Consider the following 18,605-nt stretch of genomic DNA (forward strand, 5'->3'; position numbering starts at 1 on the left):
CTAAAATTAGGAAAACATTTTTTCTTTTATCTCACGGTTACCATGAAACCACCAATAACCTCCCACTCAATTGGTTATTAAATAAAAAGAGATAATTATCCAATAATTAATATTATTATAAATATAAATGATAACTAACTTACAATAATATATTTATAACCTATAGTTTTAATATCTTATCTCATGAAACATACAAACCATAGCTTTTTTTCTATTCCATAACACTTAATGTAAATCTCATTTACATTAATCCTCTACTTGGTGTATCTCATACACCATACCGATCATATCATATATAATCTAATTACCACTTGTCAATTTGAATATTTCAAATCAACACCAATAACTGATCCTCAACTTGAATCCATTGAGCTATCAAGGGGACCTTATGGATCTGTAGCTCGAAGCTCCAACGGTACATGAATAACTGACTAAACTCTTTAGTCATGGGATCCACCATCCGTTAACTACCAGGCACTCAACTAAAGACCGATAGCTGAACTCACCTTACCACAGATATATTATGTATCCATCTTAATCAATCAACAATGCGACAACCCTTCACAGATCGCTCGTAAGTACAGCTCGGCCAGTAATTGTTATGCCCCTATAGTTATATTTAACTCCTTAAGTACCACTGATCCCTCTAATGAACATAAGTCATAGTCTTACTAAGACTGAGTCCTCTCTTCCAAAGAGAAGCTGTGACCATTATGTTCAAGCCACAGAATCAACCCTTAAGGGAGCAATCTATCTACTTACCCCTACTTCGGGGAAGGAGTGAATTCCATATTGTGTAATTGAGTTCCCAGCTCCCAAATCAGACAAGTCCCCAAAAAGGTAGGCATGTTAAGTTGGCAATCTGGTCACTCTCACTTATACTAATCAAAGGACCGCCCTCAAAGGTAGGAGTTCCCAAAACACTCAGAATTGAGGTCTTATCACCTATGGTCGTTTAGGTGAGATGTAAGTCTCCAGTATCAACGATGATATATACAGAGTCTAGTCATCTCATGGTTCGGTCTTATACAAACTCTTTGTATAGGACACTTTTGCTCGTATGTCTTCACATGAATGGTTAGGATCTACCATCTGTAGTAGTTTACAACATTTGCAAATCTCTACAAAGTGGGCCATATCCGTAATGTCACAAGGATCAGGTATCCACCTTAATCCTTATACTACAGACCGATTTAGGTTATCACTTAAGGCATGATCCACTCGTATATCTCGTATACATGCTTAAGTTCACATAAGATAACCATGGAGCTTGGTTTATTGGATATGAATAAATGCCAGAATGAAATAACAATTATTTTTTTTCTCATAAAACAATGTGTATAATTACAAACAACGAGACTCCAAGAGAATTAGGACACCAATCCCAACAGACGCGTACACACTAAATGATCGTGTAGCTTAGCAAGATTCATCGCTTAGTCATGACTACACGATCGCGGGGTAAATGTAACTGAACGCTTGTTATTCTATTGACTAGAAGATCATGCCTCATAGTATAGTAGTCATCTAGACGACCGTTTAGACTTGTGTTGTTTAAATTTAGTGCACTAAACGATTGATTATCCTTCATGCTTCATCACATAGTCAAAGGTACTCGATTGTAGCTAAGCGATCGTGGTTACTCGCCCAATTTACTAAATGATCAGTAAGAAGTCTTTATCTGGATGGTTCAAGACCCGGTTCACTTGTGAACCAGTTTGCTCGATGGTTTTATGTAAGAGATAGAATTTAAATTCTGGTTTTTTAGGCTAACCATCCCGATCTATTAATTTATGTACATAAGATGTATGATTTATTATATGTCTATAGTATGCCATATAGTTGAAATCCCACCTTAGGTTATGCATTGGACATTGGTCATGCATCATCTCTATATTGTAAAAGTTATGATAATGATTAAATTACTTCAAGAACATGCTCATGCATTATAAATATAAGAGTTATATTTATGCATGTATGGAAGCATATTTATGCATCATCTTTATATTATAAGTGTTATAGTATAAGGGTGTATGGAAGCATGTATGCTTAGTTCATTACCAAGTATATAAGAGTTATATATAGTAATGATTGGACATTGCATGAAGCATGACACATAGGTTAAATTTATAAGAGTTATAAATACCTAGTTATGCATAGCAATGTGAACGGTTTTGGTTGTTTCTTTTATAAGAGTTATAAGGGAAATTAGAACTAAAATCAATAAGAAAGACATACATGCAAACTTAGGCTTGAATCATGTTTTTTAAAAGAATTTAAAAACTTGATGGAGTAGACCTAAGATCACGATTCTAATGAGATTAGAAACCTAAGGTTTAATCTTTTAATCAGTTTAATAGGATTAAATTGACTAATAAAAGATTAAATATGTAGTAAATCTATCTATAAAGGACCGTTTGTCTAAGGCAGGTTCTGTCTAGGCTAGGGTACTTAAGCTGACGGAAATGGAACACCCCTACCTAGAAAGGTGAATTATATAGATTTTATGCATGCATGCAAATTTGAGGATAGTTCGTTAAAGAATTTAATGGGACTTGACTTGAACTTGTTTAATATTAAAGACAAGAGTTGTTTTTTAGCAAATTAAACACACTTAGATAAAATCAGTAGTCGGATGATCTAAGTTAATGAACCCCTAGTTAGAACATTCAGTGGGAGGTACTTGGAGTATATGATACTTCACTTAAACCTCTTCACGTTTCTCCCTTTATGTTCATATCGTGAGATCTATCTATGGCCTCGAGGCACCCTAGGAGTGTCCCCCTAAATGATGGTGTTTGGGTAGGTCAATACCAAGGTGTATGGAGAGAATGTTCATAGTAAGTGGGGCCGGGACGTGTGACGACATATCCCACGACCTCTCTCATTAGGTTGGATAACGTTTATGTGCATCGCCTCAAGGCACCCTGGGAGTGTCCCCCTAAAGGATGGTAGTTTTGCACGACTCTTTATATGATCTCCTGTATAGAAAAAGGTTGCTTTAGTCTCTTGTCCTAATATACTTTTTCCCTATGGTGGGCGCATTAGGGTGGGAATCTAGGGCCGAAAATGAGGGATTGCACTTACGCAGAATTGTTAAAGGTTAAAAATTCTTGACCGAAAAATGATGACTGTTAGTGTCAGTTACAAGAGTTGTTTCTGCCTAATGGTTGAGAATGTCTCATCCTAGTGCAGGGGCATTTGATCACCCCACCGATGACTTTTGTCCTGCTTCGCTGGGGCATCATTGCGAAATAGATGTCTTTTCACTTAGGGTATATAGAAATGCATACGTATCAGAATACATTGGATATATATACCAAATAAACAACGAAATATATTACAAGCACAAACAATACCTAGTTAGAAATGCATACATATTTGAATACTTTGGGATATATACACCAAACAAACAATGGAACATATTGACATACATATCATAACATATGAGTAATATATTACAGGCATAAGTGATACCTAATTAGAAGTGCATATATATCAAAATACTTAGGATATATACACCAAATAAACAATAGAATATGCTACATGAAAACAAATAATACTCAAAATAAACAATGAAATATCACATATTATAAAAAATCAAACATGAAAAACAAAATGAAAAATAAAAATCATATCAATCCTAATTTCTTTCTTCAATCAAAAAAGAGAAAAAATCATATTAAATGCATTTTCTTTCTCTAATAAAAAATGGGAAAATCATATTAAACACATTTCTCTTTCCAATTGAAAATGAGAAAAAATCATATTAAATTCACCATCTCTTCATAATAAATGAGTCTTCTCTAATCAAACATTAGGGGAGTTTCATAAATATAGAAAATATATATAAAAAAAAACGGATATAAAAAATAGAAAAGGGATAAAATTGTCCAAAATTAACACTAAGGGTTTTCTCAAATTTAAAGACATTTATGAATATGGTCTAAAGATAATCTTTTTGTGTAAAAATCTCTTATTCACTAATTTAAGTTGTGTTTGGTAAAAGAGAGAGAGAAAAAAACAACAATTAAAAAAAAAAAAAAATTCTATCAAACATGACCTAATTCTTAAAATTTTCAAAATGATAGGAATCAAGTTTTAGACTTAGGGTGTGTTTGGAGTAGTTAGTATTGAATTTAAAAAATAAATTATTTTAAAAGAAATTGAAATATTTAACAACCACCCAAAATAGTTTTTCAGGTATATTTTAATAAATTTTTATCACAAATATTTAGATAAAAATGATTTTTTTTTAAATATTTTTTTTTTCAAGTCAAGGGGCTTAACTGATATATATAATTAGATTTAAAATTTATAATTGATACAAATGGTCATGGAACTACTCGACTCTAATACTTGAATTGGCATATAAATTACAATTTGTGATAAGTAATTTCATCATAAACTGTAATTCGTCCAAAGAAGTTCACTGTCCCATCCAAGTATTATTTGATGTATTTCCGTAATATATTAGATTTTATTTTGTTGATTATGTTAATAATGTGAGCCCTAGATAAAACCCAATATTGTGATAAAAACATTTTGTAGTTCTTTGTTTTTTTTTTTTTTTTTTTTTAAAAAAAATAACTTTTTAGTCGTTAAGTTTTGAATTTAGTTTTCATTTGGTCAATTTGTTTCAAAATGTTACATGGTTAATTCTTAAGTTTTGAGTTTAATTTTAATTTTGTCTATATATTTCCAAACTTTACAATTTTGCCTTCAAATATTTGAGTTTTATTTCAATTCGGTCCCTAAGCTTCAAATTTTACACTTTTAACATTGATTATTCACTACTCACTTTCAATATTTGACATTAATGTTTATTAATTAACTTGAAATAATTATGAAGAGGAAATTTTAATAATGAAGAAAAATAGTGACAATTAATTAATTATAAAAATTTTAAATTAATTGATAGACATTGACACTAGAAATGAAATGTAAGATTTACTGAAAATTAGAGATTAAAAATGTAACTCTTGAATTTTAGGGACTCAATTGAAGCAAAACTTAAATATCAAAAATAAAATTATAACATTTTAAACTTGGAACTAATGGAATAAAAAGTATAATATTTTGAAAGGTAAAATTAAATGGACTCAAAATTTAAGGATTAATATATATATATATATAATTTTTTCGAAAAACTTTTTGGAGTTGATAAATGACAAAATATAATTAAGAAAAAGAAAAAGAAAAGGGAGGTTATTGGAAATCATTTCATATTATATAATAATAATGAAATCTAGGAAAATAAAAGATATGGCAATTATGGGATTGCTTGGCGCCTGGGATCTACAAGGTTATCATGCTGTTTCAGCTTTATTCCAACTCACACCTATTTTCCCTTTTTTCTTTTCTATTATTTGTAACTATTTTAGATTACCTTTAAAATATAATTTTTGGTTAAACACTTTTTATAGTTAATAGATATAATGGTGGTTCAAATATTTTATTTTTAAAATAAATGATATTAAGATTAAATATGAACTCAATTATGATAGAAAATATTCATTAAATTTATAACTATTACTTAAAAAAGTATTATTGAAAACATTCAAAATTTTCAAAATATATTTTTGGCGGTCAGTCAAACTCAAATATTGTTTAGTACAACAAATATGGAGTATGAGGGTTTAAACGTTCAATTTCAAAATAAAAAATACATATCAATTAGGGTTAAGAAATTGACAATGAAAGAAACATAGTGAACGTAAAAGGTAGAAAAATTGACATGGTTCACTAACAGTACATCAATTATGTCCACAATCCGAAGGAGAGGGTAATTTATTATTAGAGAAAAAAATATTAGATTACAGATTTAAAAAACGGTTGTAGAATTAGAGAGTTTATATAGTGCATTCATCTAAAATATGTGATCAAAATTGTAAATAACATAAATATGAATATAAATTAAGTTTTGGGGGTGTTGCCCTTGAGACCTCACCAGGGCATGTCTCTCGTGCTTGATCGTTCAAAACATTAGATGATATATTCAAGACATTTTAACAAGTCATATTAGCAAACACAACTAATATGAAATATGGAGATTAAAGGTTGAACCTCGAGAGAACGAATTTTAGAGTACATACTAATGGTCATTCAATTATATCCATATTGACAAACTCCACTTTTTAGCATTGAGAATCTAGGTTCTAAATTTTGGGCATTTAGAGTCCTTTATAGAATGAAGAATAGGAAGGACTTCAAACAATTGTAATGGAGTGTGTGTTTGATCAAAAGTCCATTTGATTGCAAAGCTGGCTTCCTTTCACTTATTATTTAAGTTTTTTTTTTTTTTTTGGGAGAAATATGTGAACATGGTTTCTCAAATGAATGAGTAATTAAAAGTTTTAATAGATTAGCTAGATTCATGAGGCCTAAGCTATGCTAGTGGTCAATACAAAATGAAGAATAATTAATTGTTGTTTGAATTTTTCAACTTATACATAGAATACTTTAGGTTCAGACATTTATATGATTCAACGTAATATTGTTTTTATTCATAAATTTGTTACATTTTTTAATATAATAAAGAATATGAGGATTCAAATCATATATCTCATTGTCATCCATACATCTTATAAATAAGTTAGTTATACTTACTTTTACAATTTGTTACATATTTACTATACCATATTACTTTTGATCTTTAAAAAAGCAAACTTTTACAACTTTTTGCAAAAGATTTCTCTTTTCCCTGTTGAAGATGGTGTTTTATTACAAGAGTTCTCAATGCTTAAAGTATAACAATAATATGAGCAAAATCTTATATAAAAAAAATAATGGTGTCAAATTATTAAATAATGCGAGTCCACCCAACATTAATTCTTAAATAATATTAGGACCATATTGAGATATATTAGTGGTCAACATAAAGGGGTTGTTTGCCTTGAATTCCTCAGCCTAGACTATAGGTTGTATTCAAACTTCTCACTATTATTTAAAATATTGTTTTTACTTATAAACTTGTAGTGTTTAATGCTTCTAAATGCTACATTAATTAATTTGCAACAAATTAACATTTTTTTTATCTCTTAAAAGAAGGAAGGTTGGACTATGAGACTTCTTTTAAAAAGAAGTGTGTGGAAATGACTAGTGTTTGTGAGTTACCAATATTATGAAAGATTAAAGAGAGAAAACTTAGAGAAGAGTAAGAATATTCTTGCATTGATTTAATTAAACTTTTCTTTTTGGGTTAAAGAATAACCTAAGTTAATTGGGAAATAAAAGTAAAAGTAAAAGAAAATGATGTGCTACAAAACAATCCACTTTAATTTAGACCCATCACTTTTTATTCAAGAGCTAAAAAAAGTTGCAACTTTGATCCAAAAGTTTAGTCTCAAAAAGGTGTATATTCCTTCCTTTTTTTTTTTTTTTTTTTTTTGATTAATTGATAAGAACTCTCAGATTTTTTTGGTTATATTATAAATTTTGCTAGTTATAATTTAGTTTCTATCGTAGGACTATTATAATTTGATAAAATTTTCATAAATAATTTCTACTATAAAGACTATTTATTAGGTTTTATAAAAAAAATATTATAGAGCCAACAAGAGTGTAGCTCAACTGACATGATGTTCATACTATAATTAATAAAAATTTAATGTCATCTTTCTCCTAAAATCGAACATCAACTGATATACGAGTGTGTTAGAAACCGCAATATCTGTACTCTGTAATTTGAATTCCCGATTCTCAATTGTATTAAAAAAATCTTATTTTTCTTTTGTTCCTTAATTGGTTAATTTGTTTTATTCTATTTTTTAAAAGTTTTTTGAGAAATTATTTTAAATGAGAATCTGCTTAAAATATTTTAAAATATAGTAAAATGTCATTATCACTTCGTTATATTTATAAATGTTTTTGTTAATTTTTCTATATTTGAAGAAAAAAATACCGTCACATATATAATTTTTAAAGATATATTAGACAACTCAATGGGTGGCTGGTCCCTACTTCCTTCCTTGAACATATTCATCATACAAGAATTAATTTTCTTGTTTATGTTACCAAAATTATTTTTGAGTTATTGGCTTTGCATGTATATAATACAAAACTGTGATACAAATGGAATAGTTCATCATAACAAGTAGCTAAAAAAAAAAAAAAAAAAAAGAATAATAATCATAACAATTTAAAACATTAAAAAAAAACTTTAATTATTTCAAAATACGAGTCATGTGCAAAAACAAATGAAAACAAAACTACTTTTCAAACACTGACACAATAAAAAGATGATGCCCCTTTTTTCTTTATTCAAAATTACTATAAATAACATGTTTAATTAAATTTCAGCAAATAACGGTGCTATGATTTTCCTGTTTTCATTTTCTTGTCACTTAGTCTTCTATTAAAATATCATAATTCGAACACATAATCGAGATTTTAAATTTAACTTTTTAAAAATACTATCTGTATTTTAATGGGAATCTTCAACCTCTAATATTTTTTAAAATATATGATTTCACTGCTCGCAATACGTTCATAACATTCAAGATTATAAAAATTTGATAAATTAAATATAATTTGATAGAAACAATATTAATTAATATCTGATACTTCGATTTATCTTATTTATAATATTTTTAGTTTTATAATATGTATGGATGGATATGAACTTTTCATTTCTTTTGTCAAGATTATAATGTTGTAACTATATTTAGGTCGGTCAATTTTCGTGATAGTTTATTTCTTCTTCTTTAATATATGTCAGTTAAAAGGTATGTTTATTATTTTTAAGAATGATTATAATTTTTGTCAACTTAATTAAAATTAAATATTTTATATCAATTCACTTGTATTCATGTTAGCAAATTTGGTAACGGTTAACTATATAAAGAAAAAAAAGAACGGAAAAAGAGATTGAAAAAAATGCGATTTTAATCTGCCTTTTCAAATTACAACGGTGACTTTTGAAAAATAATAATACACGGTGACATTATATCTTTTTAAAAGAATTTGAAAGTGACTTTGTTTATATATATATTAAAACGGCATGTTCCAGAAAGGGAAAATTATAAGGTGTGTAACTCCTCAAAATAGTATCCGTTAAAGATAACCCACGTCAGCCTCCTGATGGATGCCACGTCATAATCAAGCTTACTTGTCACGAAATTAGAGGATCACAAAACGGTTTACTAAGAAGCAGACGAAACACATGACTGCAGAGAGAAACTGCCCCCTTCCGGTGGGCCCCAACGAATTAAAAGCAGTTGTAAAGTTAGATGAATGATTATAGTCAATACATCAAATTCGATCGTCATTTATTAATGATTTTCTTTAGTGTGACACTCATTAAAATTTCCATTCTTATGTTATAATAATAATAATAATGTGGAATTGTAATGTTTTCATTTTTGCCAAAAAAGATAAAGGAAAAGGAAAAGAATAAAGCAAAAGAAAAAGGGACTTCCATGTTTTCTTGAAGTTGGATCTATATATTGCTTTGCTTTTTGCCAACCCAGGTTTAGATTATACATATATATTTTTTTAAAAACAATTTTTTTTTTAGATAATATTCTTTTTAACTATTTTCAAATATAGAAAAATGAATCAAAATATTTACGAAATATAACCATCTATCAATGATAGACATTGATGGATATTTTGTAATATATATTTTCTATCGATGTTTATCATGGATAAATTCTAAAATTTTACTATATTTTATAAATATTTTCAATAATTTTGTTATTTGAAATAATTTCTCTAATTTTTTACTGGGATAGGGAGATTTGAGTTTTAACAAAATCATAAAAAGTGCATCTTGTTATATTTTATTTATATAGAAAGATGAGAGTGGACGAAAAAACGTAAATATATATAAATAAAAAAAAATAGTAAATATGGTGCAACAACATTTTTTATTTTTTATTTTTTGGCCAGAGTAAGTATACAAAGAGTTATATAACTCGAATTCCTACCCTGGGGTGAAAGAACTTTCTTAATTAATGTTAGTATTAATTTAAACAGAAAAAAAAAAACTTTAAACTTGATAAATATAGCTTAAACTGTAATTTCCTTTTTTTAACTACGTTATATAGGAAATAATCCACCAACAATGAGTATGATTTTTTTTCCTTCCCGAGAAAGAGAGAGAGAGAGGAGTATGTAGTTTAATTGTTAGATATTTTTAATTTTCAAGTCAGGTTCAATGGTTTTTCTTTTTAGAGAGAATTAAGAAGAATAATGCTTATAGTTATTTTTAATATAGATAATTCTTAAACTTGAAACATTGAGGAACATTTTATTTAAATTGGGAAATTCTTATAAATAGAAAAAAATTTAAAATATTTAAACTTTATAATAAAAAGGTTCAAAAGTATTTGTATTTTTTGAACTTTTTACTATAAAATATAAATATATTTAAATAATTTTTTATATTTAAAAAATCACTTTTAAACTTACAACTATAAAATATTTGAGTGTTACAAGATTGAATTGTAAATTTAACGTGTGAAGTTTGTATCTATTTCATCTCTAAATTTTTAAAAGGTATAATTAATAATCTCTTAATAAATTAAAAAAAATTAAAATGTTATTTGATCTATTAAATATGAATTCAAATTTTACATCTACCAAAATTTAAAACCTTCCCCAAAACGAGTTTAACTCAACATTAATTGATATAATTGTCATTTCTAGAGGTTGAAAGTTCAATCATCATCTCTACGGTTGCTGTACTAAAAAAAGGTCAAAATTTTTAATTTTGTTCCTACTACAACAAAAAAAATTATATATATTAATTTTAAATATTAAGGCTCTATTTGATAATCATTTGAATTTTGTTATTGGAAAATGAACTTGGTTTTATTATAAATTGTTTATCCTGAATTTCATATTTCTTACTAAACACTTGAATTATTATCCAAATATTAAAAAGAGAAACAAGTTTTTTAAAATTATTTCTTTTTGTTTTCAAAATTTGACTAGATTTTTTAAAACATTATAACAAAACAAAGAAATCGATAGAGGCAAAATGAGCATAGCTCAATTGACATAGTATTTGTCTTATTAACCTCGAAATTAGAGGTTCAAATTATCCGATTTGTAATAATAATAATAATAATAACAACAACAAAACAAGAATAATATCTATAACTTGTATTTTAAAAAGTGGTAGGGCGTTTGGGATAACGACTATCCTGAAACTATAATAACCATCTCTTAACTCTAATGTGTTACAGTATGTACTAATTGCTACCATATTTACTATTTTATATTCATCAATTTTTTTATTCTTTGCTACCATGTTTATTATTTTATTCTCAAATTAAAATAGTTTAAATCTCAAATATATATTATTAGAACCTAAATTAAAATAAATACAAATTATTATAAACACTATAATAACAACTCTTGTTCCGGAAATGATTATCTGGAGAGATTTAAATCTAAAGCCCTCTTGTATATATTCCCATTGCAATTGTCGAGCTACAAAACAGAAGAGAATTTATGGGAAAGAGAGGAAATGAAAAAAACTGAAGAAAGTAGGACCCATAACCATAACCCTCTGGAGTATGCAGCAGGTCTTAGCCGTATAGCTTTAGCCTTAGAGATGTGACCGCAAAATGATCTAATTTTCTTTGCAACCGTCAGATGAAAGCGATGCAACCTCTTCTTTCATTTCGCTCTCACTCACACACACACACACACACACACACGCACCCTCTATTCATAATTACCTCACTACCCCTCCTTCACCATTTTCCACAGAACTCCAAAACCCAAATAAATACCTTCTATCCGTCAATTCAATCTTCTGCTTTCTGGATTCTTGCGCCTTCAGAATCTTTTCCGCCATTATTCTCTCTGCTCTTTCCTCACATTTCTTCCTGAAAACCAAAACCAAAGGCATTCATTGGGATCCTCAGCAGATTCTCAGAGCTACTACTGCTTTTGGCTTTCATCACCGACACGCTTTTACTTTGCTTACGACTTGGTTTTTGTTTCTCTAATGCCGTTTTGAGGTTTTTGGATTTGATTTTGGTGTGTAGTTCTGCTGCATGAAGTTGTTTCGTTTCAGCTTGGAGAGATTTTTTTTCCTTTATTCTGCTGCGAGTTGAAGGTTTGGCTTTTACCTTTTGCATTTGCTATTTGTTTTAATTGCATTTAGAAACAGGTTTGGAGTTTGATTTGAAATGTTTGAAATGATTTACATTCTGCATAGTTTTTGGAGCTCGAGGAAGGTGGAGCAAACGAAAAAGGGAGAAATACCTCTTGGATTTGCTATTTGTTCTAATTGCATTTAGAGAGAGGTTTGGAGTTTGATTTGTAATGTTTGAAATGGTTTACATTCTGTATAGTTTTTGGAGCTTGAGGAAGATGAGGGAAAAGAAAAAGGGAAAAATATGCTTGAAATTTGTTATTTTCAGAAAATTTTCTTTTTCTTTCCAATCATTCATGCGGGGAGGTATTGATCAACTGAGTATCTGCTCTGCCTTTTTTGGTAGCTGAGTAACTTTGTCCCTTCTGTTAGTTATGGCAACGTCGTCGTACGCGATTGAGACTGGTCAGCTTATCTTCTTATCTTTAGCGTCTAAAAATGTGTTTGAATGGACCACAGAATTGTTCGCTTTAATTTTGGTTTACTAGTCTGTCTTTGTCCATGTACTGTCAGTTGTTCTCTTGCGTTCGAATTTCGTTTTTGCGCTCTGGAAGGATAGGAAGTTTCTTTAGGTTTTACTCTAGTCCAGACCATACCTTGGTTTTAGGAAATTGGCTTCTTGGATAAAACATAAAGCAAATTTCGAATTGGAATCTCAAAGACATAACAAAAAGAAAAGGGCAAGAAACAATGTGACCACTATCCCTTATATTGCTTGAGGATATTGTTTACACAAGTGACAAGTCAATTTCAGATCCTATCAATTCCTTCTGTAACAAAAGAAAAAAGAAAAAAGGTCTGTTCGTGAATTATGATTCGTTCTTTTCCCCGTAATTTGGACGATTTGAGATTCAAAGCTGTCCTCTGTCATTTTGCCCAAGTTCTCTTGCAGTCCATGTGGACTTGTTAGATTTAAAAGCAGTCTCTATTGGTTTATATGCATAATGATGCTATTGATAGAGTCATTGAGGAAGAGTATATTGAGAAAATATATGCCAACGATCACATTATTTATTTCAAGGAGGTATTTTTCTTTGAAGTTGTATTATCTACTGTGATGAATGACTTGGGAGATTCAAGACTAAGTGGACAAACTGACGTGGTTGGATTTTCATATGAATATTCTATAGTCAATCCAAGCTAGTTGTTGGAAATAGTTTATGCCAAACTGTGATCTGATAATTTTGATTTTTCCATAAGTCTGCAGTTGATTATATCGGCCTTGAAGTCACTTTGCATTCATTGATTCTTGCTACAATGCATTGTCAACTCTTGCTCTGCACTTTTTCCTCCTTCCTAATAGCTCATGTAAGATTTTGAAAAACAGTAGCAACTGAAGTTGGTCAACTGTGTTGGAGAACATTATTCGCACACTTCTCCCATTTAGATTATAGGTTGCTGTGTCTTCTCACACTATAGGCTCAGAATGATCATACTGTAGCATTCTTGTAGTGCTGCATTGTTGAAGTTCCTTTGTACTGCATCTTTTTTAGTTAAAATATCTTAGATGTAAAATTATAAACTTCCTCGTCGATTTAATCCATGATACAAATTCGGAGAGGAATTTCTTCCACGATCATCTTAGAGTTTATTGTCTGTTTAATGGAAGCTAACACTATGTCATTCAAAAAGTGAAGGTAGATTGTGATTTTCTATAACACATTGGGTGTATCTATACAAGTTCCATTCAAAAACTACTTCTAATTTTTTATTTGTTTATAGAATTATGAATTATAAATAATTATATGCACCATTCTTATTACAGACGGCCAGCCCTGTTGCTGATCTTCTATTTTCATCTAATACTGAAGGCTTGAAATCTTTCCTTGAAATGAGCTATAGCCAAAGCAAGTAGGAACACTGCAAAAACAGCTGGACCTTACTGAACCTATATGGTTACATGGAACAGTTTGAAATTGAAGGATATTCAGATTATCAACAATCCTTGGGTACCTCCGGGCGAGTTTCATTGTGCCATACTAACCAAAATTTAAAGCTGCACGAGAAGTTCAAAAAAGAAAGGCATAGCTTTACATATGGTGAGGTCCATGATAGCCCTTATAGGACTTCAAGAAATCATCAGAAGGATGAAATTTCAGGAAAGATAACCAAGAAGGATGAAATTGTGAGATACATGTCAAATTTACCTTGCTATCTAGAACGTGGTGAACACCTCCAGGAGAAAGTTCTTAGTGTGGGGGTGCTCGACTGGGGGCGACTAGAAAAATGGCAGCATGGCCACAAACAATTATCAAGCAGAAGTAGCTGGAATCCAACAGTCAGAAGTAATGGATCTTCATCCTCTTCATCTGATAGCTTGTCTCCCCATTTTGGCAAAGATCACATCTCTCGTCAAAGATTACATCGTCCTTCACTCTATTCTCACCTGTTAGCTTCTCCTCACTCTCAGTTCGTTAAATCCTTCGGAGAAAGTGAAAAATGCCAAGATCTTAAATTTGTCCATAGTAACACCTTAAAAGGCCAAGGCAAGTCCATAAAAAGCAACCAGCAGTCATGTAAAACTGATCGAGAAGTAAAGATAAAACAGACAGAGAGAACAGGTCTAGAGACGGAAGTTCTCCGAGAATGTAAAACTTTGCCAGATGTGCTAAATTATGAGGTTGCATCTTCTCGACGTGGGGAGCTTCTTGGAGTAGATAAGTCTCGTGCACAAAAAGATTTTGCAGATGAGCATGATGTGTTGGAAAAGCCTGAAGCAATTGTCCTTTTGCCCAGCAGCTTAGTGACAATGAATGATACACAAGTCCCTGAGCGTTCGGATTCTACACTCTTATTAAATCTATGGTCCAATGAAGCAGGTCAGCAGAGCTCAATGAAGAGGTCTGCAGCGAGTTTCTCTCCAGAGCTCAACTGCAACATCCCAAACTCAAGCAAAACACCTTGTGAAGTCAATGGAAATCAGTTTCCGTTGAAGCACAATTGCTCCACAAATGCATCCAGTAATTCTCGCTCTGTATCCAGGTTAGCTAGAGCAGGATATAGTCCATGCAAAGCTAGAATATCTGAAGCAGAAACATCAGTTGTTGCACCTTTAAATTCAAGGGTCAAGGAGGCATCTATTGGATTGAATCTGAAAGCAAGCACAGTTTCTGTTGACAAAGCAAGAAGCCCTTCGCCCTTTAGTCGATTAAGCATTAGCATGGGTAGGAGACGTAAAAGTTCCAGTTCCATGGGGAATTCATGTGCAAGTGTTCAAGGTTCAACACACATACCTGTCCAATCTGGATCCGAGAATGCTATGCCTTCAGCTTGTGTGAATGAGTTGAGAAATGATAGACCCAACAATACAAGCAGAGCTAGTTCCAGCCCTCTTAGAAGGTTGCTGGATCCTCTACTAAAGCCAAAGGCTGTGGTATATCATCATGCCGTAGAGCCTATAGAGAAAGACTTACATGACACGCCTGATAAAATATATGATCGACAGTCAAATTCATCAACCTTACAATCAAGGAAGCTTATGCTAGACATGAGCAGATGCAGGAAAATCAGTGTCAGTGATACAGCTCTTGACAAGAAGCAAGGATCTTCTGTAGTTCATGCCCTTCTGCAAGTTGCATTTAAGAATGGTTTGCCTTTGTTCACTTTTGCAGTCGACAATGTCTCCAACATTCTTGCAGCTACAGTGAAGTTAACCAGCTCCAGAAAAGGGGCAGTTAGCCATATCTATACCTTCTTCATTGTTCAGGAGGTTAAAAGAAAGACTGGAAGTTGGATAAATCAAGGTAGCAAGGGGAAAGGTTGTGATTACGTCTCCAATGTCATTGCACAAATGAATGTTTCTGATTCAGAGATTTCCCAGGTGATCAGACCATATGAGCCTTCTACTACCAGAGAATTTGTCTTATTTTCTGTGGATTTGAAACAGGCAGATCGGCAGACCTCAGATTTCCTACCAAACGAAGAGCTAGCTGCTATAATTGTCAAAATTCCCCCAAAAATCAAGCAAGGATCTAGAGAATGTTCTCCTCTTTCCAAGGGTAGTGAGCAGGTTCAGCGTCCTGGTGGTGGTGAGTCCTTTATTAGTACAACAGTTTTACTCCCAAGTGGTATCCATAGCCTCCCCAGTAAAGGTGGACCGTCATCACTAATAGAGCGTTGGACTTCTGGTGGATCATGCGACTGTGGGGGCTGGGATTTAGGTTGTAAACTCAGGGTTTTTGCCAATCAGAACCAAAAAATCGAGAAATCAAGTTCATCTCAATCTTTTCCAATAACAAATCAGTTTAAGCTTTTCCCTCAGGTATGAATGTTTGATTTCTTCAAGCTAGTTATTTTGGTCATTGCATTTTATTTGGTTCAATCTTTTTGATCCTTTGCTCACTCTCAGGAAGGAGTACCAGAAAACGATTGCATCCTGAGCCTGGCTGCTTTCAAAGATATGATATACTCAATTGAGTTCGATTCTTCTTTGTCACTTCTGCAAGCGTTCTCCATTTGTCTGGCAATGATAGACGGTAAGAACTCATGCGAACTTTCAGAATCAAGTATCTTATTTGAAGCAAAGACTCCTGGAGAATCAAAGTTAATGCATAATGATAGATTGTGGACTCCTAATCTTGCTGAAAGAGAGGATCCTGCAGAACACGTAGCTTGTCCGCCACTTTCTCCTTTTGGAAGGGTCTAGCTGGAAACCTGGACTTCGTTAGATGTGTAAATGATTTCAGGTATATATTTCCAGGCCCGGCAATCACATTTTACTCTTGTTGATCGGGACTTTTCACAGATAGATCCAGAACCTGAAAGGACCTTTTGTTTTTAGAACGCTCTGTTCATTAGTGGTCAGTCTATACACAGAGCCGAAGGTCTTTGTAGCTTTTAATATATTTTTTATAACAATAGAGAGAAAATATAGTATGTACTTTTGAGGGAAGCAATCAATATCCATCTAAGTGTGTATATTCATGAGTAGACTGTAAATTTCTTCGACCCTCTTTTTCTAGATCCATCTCACATCAATAACTGTACCTCTACTGCCTCGCCTATAGGTAGTTTCAGACAGGTTTTTCTTATGAGGTGGATACTCAAATGTCAAGTATGGTTCATAATAATCTATCTTTCGGGGCATATAATGATTAAAGAAACCAAAATTATTGTTCTTTGTGATCATGAAACTATTAGCGACTTTTTTTCGGAGCTTTGGTTACTCTTTTGGCTTCGACTTGGTCCATTTCTTAATTCTTTTGTAATTATAATCTCTAACCTAAATTTATACTAGTTGGGTTTCTTTTTTTTGTAATTTGTTGTGTGGGGATAGTTCATCTCCCCCTCCTTTTGTATTATTCTCTTTGATATGGAAGTTATTTATATATATATATAGAGAGAGATATAAAGTTGTAACCAAGATTATTGAATGTTATTTTGCCCAATATGTCGTTGGTGCAACACATTTTCATGTAGGATAACATTTTGGCTAAATGTCATTCCATGTTTTACATGACAAACTTGTTCTCAACTGTTTTGTTGGACAAACCTTTCCAAAATGTCCTTTAAGCCAGTCGAATTTCTTTAAGCCAGCTGACTTAATTCGACGATGACAATGACTCTAGGGTTTGATAACTTGAACCCAAGTTTCATTGGATGATGGAAGATCTTACCATTTAGCTATCTTTATACATGACAAGTTCTCAATTATTTTATGCTCATTTCTTTTTCAAGTTATAACAAGCTTCCTTTCAAAATATGTTACTATCACCACCCAATGTTCTCTTCATCATGTTCATCATTACCACACACCACGTTCCATCCTTATCTCAAACAAAATCAAATGAAAATATGTGGATGAGACTGAGAGTGTGATATATGTATTATGTTATCAAATAGAGAACAACAGAACTTTTGATATTTATCTTTTTCGTCCCTAATCTTTGAATGGAGTCGTCAATTTTTTTCCTTGTATTTTAAATAGCAAATGAAGGAGGCTGCATGTGTCATGTTGCCTCCTTTAGCCTACTAGGTCTGGCATAGGCCCACGATGCTCTGTTTAATGGCCTTTCTGGTCTGAGATTGCCCCCACTTCAGTTTTACCCTCTGATCATCCTGCCTTTTAGCTTCTTTTTTAGGCATATTCCTTTTTCATTGCATTTTGTAGGTGAAATTTTGTATTAACTCATCAGTTCCATCACATTACTATTATTGGGTTTCCTTCTAGTACTACCTTCATATCTTTCTTCTGTCATGCTCTTAAGGGTTCAGGACATAGTTTGACTTACAGTTTTCATATATCTGTATTTGTGTAATGTCGAATTGAAGATGCTGAATTTGTTTAGTTGGTTTACAATAACATGTATTTTGGTTTAAAAGCTTTGGTTATACAAACTCAGTCGCGCAAAAAAAAAAAAAAAAAAAACTATTCAATGAGGCTGCCATCATGTGGTGGTCTCACAGTAACCGTTGGATGTGGATTCAAAATTTTGCTCTCTCTCTATCAACCATTTGGTATAACTTTGAGGCCCTCCAATACATCTAATGGTAA

At 31.5% G+C, this 18,605-nt stretch overlaps 1 protein-coding gene across 4 annotated transcripts; it reads left to right on the forward strand.

The window, feature by feature from the left end:
- The first annotated feature begins 11,485 nt into the window (after window positions 1-11,485).
- LOC120088364 lies at window positions 11,486-17,250 on the forward strand. Of its 4 annotated transcripts, XM_039045594.1 has the most exons (5): window positions 11,486-12,073; window positions 12,176-12,263; window positions 12,459-12,517; window positions 13,878-16,373; window positions 16,461-17,250. In XM_039045594.1, the coding sequence occupies exons 4-5, from the start codon at window positions 14,013-14,015 to the stop codon at window positions 16,755-16,757; spliced, it is 2,658 nt and encodes an 885-aa protein (XP_038901522.1). In that variant the 5' UTR covers window positions 11,486-12,073; window positions 12,176-12,263; window positions 12,459-12,517; window positions 13,878-14,012; the 3' UTR covers window positions 16,758-17,250. The 4 variants fall into 4 exon arrangements, with proteins under 4 accessions (XP_038901522.1, XP_038901519.1, XP_038901520.1 ...); XM_039045591.1 differs by lacking the exon at window positions 12,459-12,517 and having other exon boundaries at window positions 16,461-17,249; XM_039045592.1 differs by lacking the exons at window positions 12,176-12,263; window positions 12,459-12,517 and having other exon boundaries at window positions 16,461-17,249.
- The last annotated feature ends 1,355 nt before the right edge of the window (window positions 17,251-18,605 follow it).

The sequence above is a fragment of the Benincasa hispida genome, chromosome 10 (assembly GCF_009727055.1).
Source record: "Benincasa hispida cultivar B227 chromosome 10, ASM972705v1, whole genome shotgun sequence".
Classification (NCBI taxonomy): Eukaryota; Viridiplantae; Streptophyta; class Magnoliopsida; order Cucurbitales; family Cucurbitaceae; genus Benincasa; species Benincasa hispida.